Below are 8,884 nucleotides of genomic sequence, written 5' to 3'. Positions count from 1 at the left end.
TTTCGTGTGGTGATGTTAAATGTACCGTTTTTAACAGGTGAGAAAAAGCCAAGAGGGCAAATTGAGCACGAGGGAGATATTGAGCTGGAATTAAGCGACAAGGGTCAGAGGTGCGCTCTTGCGCATGCATGTTTGTTAGTCTTTGGCGGTCCAGCTAAGGATAAATTATATTTTACTTAACTTCTACCAACTTTTGCGGAAGTGCATACTTACATTTCGAATAGGCGAATCTTAGCGGTCTATTTTGTACCATCATGAGCGCAAGCAAGCCACAATTTCATTTTGTTTCAGGTTTTGACGGCTTTCGCTCGTAATTTCGAAAAAAACATCTGCTATTAAACAAAGAAATTACACAAATATGTTTGCAGGCCTTTTGAGCTACTGAAGCTGGGAAGGCCTGCAATAAGGTTTCTCAATATGCATTGTAATTATCAACAAGTTGCTACCATTAGCTATTCTCATGAATACAGAGATAAATAATTAAGGGGTGTGGCTATATTGATTCCCAAGTGTGATTGGGGGAACGAAGTCCAAAAGGGGTCTAACGACGACTCTAAAGAAATAATTGTTAATTTTGCGATGTAGCGGAATGATAAAAATGTTTTATGCTGTTATTTAAATCTGTGGTTTTTATTTAATTAAAACAAAAGACGGGGAGGGAGGAAGTTTGACTATTCCAAAGGGGGGGTGCTAGATAATATTTGGAGATAATTACTTGAAGTAGTAATATTCGAAAAGCTTATCCATTGGTAGATATAGGCCATTATATCTACTTGCTCCGCGGTCCAGTCAGCGCTGGACGCGCGCAAAGAGAGAGACAGATAAGACTTTCTTACATGTTTTATATTAGTTTATAATTAAGTCAGTATTAAATAGATAGAAACAGATGAACTTAATTATATTAAATTCGGTTTACTTCTAACACTTTAAAGCAAGTTTCTTAAAAAGAGTCTTCCTCTGCACGTATTAGTGTACGTGAAGTGACGTGAGGCACCAGACTTTTATTGAAGCAGTACAAGTTGGCAGTGCCCTTATACAATTCGAATGTATGTAAAAAACACAAGCGCTTGTTATTGGTAAAGGAGACAGAAACGTGCGTGTGACATTTTTTAAGCAGAACAACAGCATGTCATTGACAAAATGAGCAATATAGCGGTGGTGTTGCCAACTTGAAATCAAAAAGATATTTTGCTGTGGCGCACGAGAAACGTTGCGAGTTTTTCATTCCGGGTTTCAATTTTCATAGAATGATATAAATTTGATGTATCTGCTAGCAATACCTTTAAGACTCAGTCGTGCTCGCAATCGCGTGTAGGCACTCGTGTGTAGGCAATCGCGCCATTTCAGTCCAAAGATAACGGAACAACCATCCAGGCGACTGCGCTCGATTGTAAAATACATTAGGAGCAGAACAGCACATAAGGTGCGATATTCACCTGACAGCATTTAAAAGGACCATTTGTATTTATGTGTCGTTGGCGTTTAGAAAGAATAGGCTACGGCAAAGATGTCCAATCCTGCTCCATTTGGTGCTTAGACTGTGGTGGCAGTTGTGACAGGCGGAGATGACAAAAAGTTTAACTACTTAAGGCTGAACGGTTACGTTGCTCGTTTTCCATTACTTCATCTTTTGTAAGCGCAAAGTTACTCCCATGCTAGCAATTTCTCAAGTTCTTCAATGTCATCTGAAGGTGCCTGCGTAATCGGGCGTGCATAGTATTCTTCAATCTCAGCAAGATCCTGCTTGCTCTTGTCGTCATGGACAAAGTTAATCGCACAACCCTTGCGACCAAAACGGCCCGTTCGACCGATACGGTGCAGGTACGTCTCTGGATCGGGGCGACGGTCCCGAGTCAATGGAATGTCGAAATTAACCACCAGTGACACACCTGCTACGTCAATACCACGGGCAAGCACGTTTGTGGTGATCAGCACGTTGGTTGTACCAGCTCGAAACTCGTCAATCACTTGATCACGCACTTCCTTGGCCATGTCAGCGCCATGCAAGATACCAACGGAATGGCCATTGGTACGCATACTGTGTGTTAACTCTTTTGCCGTTTCGCGCTGTTGTACGAAAATGACACATTTGCCAATGCTCAAGATGGCAAAGATGTCTGACAGCACCTGAAATTTGTTACCGTGGGACTTGCAATCGATCCAGAACTGCTTGATACCGTCTAAAGTGAGTTTTTCCTTCTTGACCGTGATAATATTATGGTCCGGCACCATCTTTTGCGCAAAGTCGCGCACCTCGTCCGCATATGTGGCTGAAAAGAGCAGGTACTGACATGCGCGATTCTTAATAAATCGCTTGATTGCCACGGAGCGCTCGCGCATGCCGTCTTCAGCAACCATCACGTCGGCTTCATCCAGCACAAATATTTTGACATCACGAGTCTCCAGCTGCTTCTTCTTAATCATACCCTCGACCTTGCCGGGGGTACCCACAATAACCTGAGCTTTTAAAGTCTCCCCACGAGCGAGGTCGTTGCCAGGGATGGCCAGGAATGTGTCCACGCCAATAAATTTACCCATCGCGTTAACCACAGCCATAATTTGACGCACTAACTCACGGGTGGGGCCCACGCAAACAGCCTGTGGAGCCTTTAAACTCACGTCTACGCGATACAACATCCCGAGTGCAAAAGTGGCCGTCTTGCCACTGCCGCTCTGCGCCTGGCCAATTAGATTTTCTGGCGGACTTTTGACACAGCAACAATTCTCAGTCAATATGCACATGTGATAAAATTTGTCATCAAATGTGGATGTGCACCTACTTGGCGAGAATGAGTGGGAGCGCTACTGATTGAATCTTTGACGGTTTGGCAAATTTCATATTGTAAACGCCCTTTAGAAGCTGCTCTGGTCTGTAAACATCTCTCTCATTAGAAGCTTGCTAATTGAAAGACACGACAAGTAGTCAAGAACGCACAGATTTAGCTCCTCAAAGGTGACAGCCGAGTAAAGATTGGAGTTCGGATCGTTCTGCAGCACTTCGAGCTCGGCCTTGTAGTCCTCATCGTCCAGACCCTGGCCTAATGCCAAAATATCTTCGAGAGACTGCGTGACCTCCTCTACGGTCTCATTCACGACCTCTTCTTCAGCTGCAGGCATCGCCGTCGTCGTGGCTACAGCCTCCATAAGTAATCTGTTTTATAACAGCCAATAGCTTTTCGAATATCTTAAAAAGAGATGCTTTTGCAGAGGTTCTACGCATCTTTAAACTTTGTTAATACGTTAATGCGCTTTGTAAAAGTATTTTTGTTATTTAACATCGTTTTTAAAAGATCACGACTTCTGACGATACCGAATTAATGACATCACGGCGTATGCCGTTATGCTTTGAGGCCGCCCGAGGGAGCATATGGCTCAATAACAAGCCTTTCTTTCTAAAAGGTGCAAGTTATTTTGGCATGGAAAGTGACATCTGTGTGCCTCACGGGCTATGGGGTGGTCACGATTCGACGACCCTGGCCAAAGTAGCGCAACTGCTCCGAACAAACGGCTTTAACCTTGTCCGCGTACCATTGGCAGTGTCAGCCGTTGTTAACAATATAAAGGTTGATCGCTACAAGATTGGCAACGAAATTGAATTGCTTAAGGCTTTTGAAGGGCGAGACCTGCGCTACTTGGACGTGCTGGACTACGTGGTGCAAAAGCTCGAGCATCACGATTTGCTGGTGCTGCTGGACGCTCACGTGATGCATCCTGCTGGAGCAATCACCCCATTGTGGTACGACGATGCGCAGGGTTGCTCCGAAATTGTAGTGGCGAAAATGTGGACATCGCTGGCATTTAGATATGCAAAGCAATGGAATGTGATAGGATCAGATTTAAACAACGAGCCGCATGGAAAAGCGACGTGGGGTTCAGGGGATATTAAGACAGACTGGAATCTTGCTGCAATGAGGTTAGCGGACAAGGTATTGGAAATGTGTTCTCACTGGCTAATTTTCGTAGAAGGAGTTCAGACGACAAGTTATGATGCGGATCATGAGCTCCCCTGCTTCTGGGGGGAAAATTTACAAGCTGCTGGTCACGATCCGGTGAAGCTGTGTGTGGAAAATAGACTAGTATATTGTCCGCATACTTATGGGCCTGCAGTATCGTATCAACCGTACTTTGATGCTGCGGATTTTCCATCGAATCTACCTCGCGTATGGGATATACACTTTGGATATCTTACGCGCCAGTCAGAGATTCCACTTGTTATTGGCGAGTGGGGAGGCCGCTTCGAAAATCAAAGAGATTGGAGTTGGCAAAAGCAATTCGTTGAGTACGTACAGCAAATTGGCGTCAGTGGGTTAATTTTTTGGTGTGTTAATCCAAACGGAAGTGACACGGACGGTTTATTGAGTGCAGATTGGCACACGCCGAACGTTAATATCATTCAGTTGTTATCGCCCTTTGTTGGGACGCCTGTGCCGCCAGCATACTGAAAATATTGGCGTTACTACATGTGCATTTTTTCACTGCTGTATGTACAAAATATTCAAGTTAAGTTACGTACAACTTTCCCACCTTTCTTTTTTTGAAATCTAAAATAACTAGCAGTCAAGCACAGGTTATTCACTCGGGATAAACTAGAATTTACATTACGACTTCTGCGTGGTGTCCCTTGTACAACTGAACCCTTTGGACATTTTACTGGCATGGATGGTTTCAAAACGTCATGAGCACTTTATATACAACGCAGAGACCAAGCACAAGTGTTGACGCAGTAAACGCTAGACAAATTCAAAAATTCTGGTAGTCCAATGGATAACTTCGAGTCAGGAGTGTGCACCAATGATAATTTATAGGCCGGCAAAGCGAAGTAGAAAAACATTGCCGAGCCGATTAATCCTTAATAATTTGTTTAAGAGTTTGCTTGGTAACATCAATGCGTTTAAAGCATAAAGGCACGATCTAGCGAAGGTTACTTGGCTTCCTTATCGACTCCGCGGCATTTTTGAAGTCACGAGCGAAAAGAATGTTCGTCACTCTGTGCCCAAGAACACTTAAAGCTTAGGCATGACTTTTGTGATGCACACTAAATTAAACATCACTAAGCAACTTTTATTTCGTTCGTTTGCTTACATTATCTTAAATATGTGCATACTACTTGATGCATTATAGCTTTATTTCTACTCTCGACTTCTTTCTCATGTGAAATTTACATGCAAGGCGTGCGCCAAAAGATGTCAGCATCAGGCGCTTACTTAAATTAGTCCACTGAATTGGCCGTGGATCCATCCCCCAGGGCGACACATCACACGGTACTATTGGAAATCTCATTGATAAAGTGCTCAAGGAAATAGAGATCTTCCTCAAACAAGTCTACGGGCTTGTCCGACGGCTCCATGTCGAACACAGGTGTTCCAATCATCAAATGGTCCACGGCAACGTCAATACCGATCCCGATGTCAAGCTCGGCGTCCATCCAAGAGTACACAGCAGCATCATCTATAACAGCGCTGTTATTTCCAAAGCAGTCGATGCCGCGCGGGCTACTTGACTTGTCGATTGTGGGCGAGATATCCACGGCTTTAGGATGCGTGATTGATTTAGGAATGGCGGCAGAGTGGTCAGCCTTGATGATTACTTCTTGCTTGACATCGCCCATAACCTTGTGCGATCGGCGCGAGCCACCACTCCCCTTAGCGCGCGTCGGAGCGGCGTGGCCGTTCTTCCGGCGCTGCTCCATACGGCGCTGATTTGTATTGGCCTTTTGGCGATGATATTCGCAAAATTTATGCAGTTCCCCATTTCTTTTCTCCACGCGCCAGCTCCAGCACTTTTTACTGGGATATCCGCAGAGGAATGGCGAGCGCTTTTGATGAGCGTTGGCCATTACGTGGGCAGAGGAAATGGGCATGTGGTTCATACGTGGCGGCATGGATTGCGGCATGCCAGTGGCCGGGATAACGTAAGAATGGCGAGCGAGCGAGGACAGTATCTCACCGCTCGAGAACGTCGTAGAGATGGCCATTATAGGCAGGGCACTCGGGTTCGCAGATTAAGAAATGTCATGGCACTAAGCCACCGATGGCTTGGTCCGGATAAGCGCGTGGCGATTTTTTCAAACGCAGGTGCGTCGAAGACCTGTTGCGCCTTCCAGCAACGGTACTGTGCGGAGGAGCAGTCCATCGTCTCGTCTGTTCGAACTGTCCCTGGATCTAGTGACTGCAATTTTTTTGCTTACAAAGAGCGCCGATCCTCGCGAATAAAAAATAGATCTATTAAAGAGCTTCAGCTAAATTTTCTAAAGGGAATCTTATCTCATGATGTCGTTTAAAAGAAGCTTGCTCTATGCCAAGAAACTATCCTATTATTATTCTGCCTGGGGCAGTTTTATCCGCCGAGTTTCTTGCACAAAACATGCATCAAAAGCCTTTGAATCTGACAATACAGTAAATTTAGGTGTGACAAGTCTTTCCATATGAAAATCTATAAAATTAAACGAAGAATAACTCCCGACCAGCCTTTCCACTACATTTTGGCGATTGGACTCAGATCAAGACTCTCAAAAGGAAAGCTTGTACTAAACATTGCAGGCTTACAGCGGTCTTCTGTGCGTGCTGACGCACAATTGATTGTCATATTTGGATCTGAAAATTGCTTTGAATACTAAAACAGCTGGTCTGAAAAATCGAGCGTTGCGGGAGACGAAGGATGAGCCGCGTGGCAGCAGTGTCGAGGCGCGCGATGTCAAATGAAGGGTTTTCTTCTTTGTCTTCTTAAATAAAGCGCATTGTACAAAGTTGAGGGCATTCACATTAGCAGGATGACCGTTAGCACTAAGAAAAGAAACATGCAGTTATTATATTTTTTGAGCAATGATGTAATTATAAGATAATATCAATAATATTATTTCCTTTTATGCTTGTTTTCTCGCTTTGTAAGATTTGATGTAACAAAAATACGATACGGCCGCAATAAATGATGCTATTCCGACGAAGGGGAGTTCCTGTAATAGCTTATTGCAATCTAAATGTCTGAGGATTACTGTACTCAGTGTAGAAAGCCTACTTGGAGCCACTAGGTTGGCAAAAGCAGACGGACCACATGGGTGAATTTGCGCCGGAGCCCGAATCCCTCTTTCTACTGCGCTGTCTGCTTTCAATCTTGGTCAGCACCTCGGCTGCAATCCTTCCCCCCCTCTTATTTTTGTCCACAGCTTGCAGTATCAGCTAAAACTTATAGCGCTGCTTGGTTTCGACAAATGCTAAACTGGAGAAGAGGTTTGCAAGCATTTGTTTATACGTTTCAGCATGGGTCTTCTTCTGCACCCGGTATTGCTATCAATGTCGTTTCAATACTTGCAGATATTCCAGCTGACGCACCAGTCTTACCATGGCCTACATCAGTTTGGAATTTTGTTGGGGGTATCTAGCGTCGATTTTGCATGATAAGTCTCCCGCAGAGTTATCTAACGAAGTGCCCGTTGGACTCTCAACGCGTAAAACTGCCAAGACCTAACACGGATCTTTCTGTTGCCAGTTGAAGTGGTTTCGCAACTGCATTTAAGGTCACGTTAGTTGCAACAACGTGAGTTTGCCCCTATGAGCATATGCTCGAGTTCTATCGCGGTGATCAGTTCATAGCTAATAACGTACTATCGAGGTGACGGCGAAAAGAATCGCGATTGTCGAGAGCCATCCACAGTCATAAATAAGTCGCCACCGTCTTCGGGAATGTGTATTTGACTTATTAGCCCAATTAAAAAGGACTCATCCGTAGACTTTAGGAGTTGTTCCCTTGCTAATTCTTCTGCCAGCTGAGAATTTTACCCAAAGCAGGTGTTTGTTAACGCTTGCAAGATTCAAATAATAAACGCTGTTGTAGGCAAATTTCAATTAAAAATATAGCCCGTTAATTCATTTTTACGGAGCTGATTAAAACGTGTTTTCAGTTGTAATTTCATTCACCCAAGATAAAGTCGATGCTAAAAATGTGAGGACACAATTCCAGTACGGTAGTCCAGGATGCTTGAGTGTACATATCTTTTGTAATCGCACCATGACATCTTGTTTCAACAACTGGATAATTAAGCTCAACTTCTGACTTCAGTATCTGCATCTCACCCTTCACAACATCCGAAAGCTTGCATGTCGCGCCTTGGTCGACAACCTTTTCTGCGCTGATTTGGATTCTGACGATGATATGGCCTGAGGCGCTCTTGCTGCTTCATTGCCTTAAGAGGAGGGCGCGGCAGCTTTGGAGGAAGTGACGATACTGGTGCCGCAGAAGGCGGAGGATGGAAGGGAAGCGAAGGCAGTGGAGACACTTGCGGGGGTCCACGAGTCATGGGTGGGCCAACAAAGACATAAAGGTCTTTAAAATCCATGTTTACTTTCTGGAATTTTTTTTTATGAAGACTGAATTGCTAGCATTCAACTGTCCGTGTCTGCATGCAGGTATTCACCGCTTAGTACCGTGATTTACAAGCCTTTGTAATTAATTGCTCCAATGATTTGCCCAACAACTAAGGTACTGCGGTAATTCTTGCAGATGTTGCTAGAGAACTTGAACATGGAAATCGTCACTGAATTGGCGTGACGCTTTACGAAGCGATTCAAATGATGGTCAATAGCTTAAATGATTTGACATCAATGTCGAAAGTATCCCTCTCCTATGCGATCGGCGAAAAAGTGAACGTTTGTTCTGTGGCAAACGTGCAATTTCTGTAGCACACTCAGCGGCAGATCGTGTTTAACACACTGCGGACGATTGTGTAGTGCCACTGCTTACCACTCGTGGCGAAGCTCGCATTGTCAATCGTCGTCCGAGTCAATTCTAAATCATGAAGAAGTGCATCTTTTTTAGCTTTTGTATTGATGACGGTCTTGATGATGGGCGTTTTTTTATTAAAACCTTTGTAAAAAGGACACCGCGTAAT

At 44.3% G+C, this 8,884-nt stretch overlaps 4 protein-coding genes across 4 annotated transcripts; 1 reads left to right on the top strand and 3 right to left on the bottom strand.

The window, feature by feature from the left end:
• Nucleotides 1-1,442: 1,442 nt before the first annotated feature.
• CCR75_001445 (uncharacterized protein) lies at nucleotides 1,443-3,157 on the bottom strand. Its single transcript, XM_067959548.1, has 3 exons — nucleotides 2,936-3,157; nucleotides 2,781-2,870; nucleotides 1,443-2,704 (listed from the first exon to the last, which is right to left on the bottom strand). The coding sequence occupies exons 1-3, from the start codon at nucleotides 3,142-3,144 to the stop codon at nucleotides 1,645-1,647; spliced, it is 1,359 nt and encodes a 452-aa protein (XP_067823852.1). The 5' UTR covers nucleotides 3,145-3,157; the 3' UTR covers nucleotides 1,443-1,644.
• A 160-nt stretch (nucleotides 3,158-3,317) lies between these two features.
• On the top strand, nucleotides 3,318-4,901 carry CCR75_001444 (uncharacterized protein; the record flags this gene model as incomplete). Its single annotated transcript, XM_067959547.1, has 1 exon — nucleotides 3,318-4,901. The coding sequence occupies one exon, from the start codon at nucleotides 3,318-3,320 to the stop codon at nucleotides 4,440-4,442; it is 1,125 nt and encodes a 374-aa protein (XP_067823851.1). The 3' UTR covers nucleotides 4,443-4,901.
• A 353-nt stretch (nucleotides 4,902-5,254) lies between these two features.
• Nucleotides 5,255-5,974, bottom strand: CCR75_001443 (uncharacterized protein; the record flags this gene model as incomplete). The annotated part of the gene is made up of 1 exon (XM_067959546.1): nucleotides 5,255-5,974. The coding sequence occupies one exon, from the start codon at nucleotides 5,972-5,974 to the stop codon at nucleotides 5,255-5,257; it is 720 nt and encodes a 239-aa protein (XP_067823858.1).
• Nucleotides 5,975-8,065: 2,091 nt separating this feature from the next.
• CCR75_001442 (uncharacterized protein) lies at nucleotides 8,066-8,332 on the bottom strand (the record flags this gene model as incomplete). The annotated part of the gene is made up of 1 exon (XM_067959545.1): nucleotides 8,066-8,332. The coding sequence occupies one exon, from the start codon at nucleotides 8,330-8,332 to the stop codon at nucleotides 8,066-8,068; it is 267 nt and encodes an 88-aa protein (XP_067823857.1).
• Between the last annotated feature and the right edge of the window lie 552 nt (nucleotides 8,333-8,884).

Source organism: Bremia lactucae, linkage group LG19 (genome assembly GCF_004359215.1).
Source record: "Bremia lactucae strain SF5 linkage group LG19, whole genome shotgun sequence".
Lineage (NCBI taxonomy): Eukaryota > Oomycota > Peronosporomycetes > Peronosporales > Peronosporaceae > Bremia > Bremia lactucae.
Note: the sequence above shows the minus strand (reverse complement) of the source record. Positions and strands in the feature narration are given on the sequence as shown.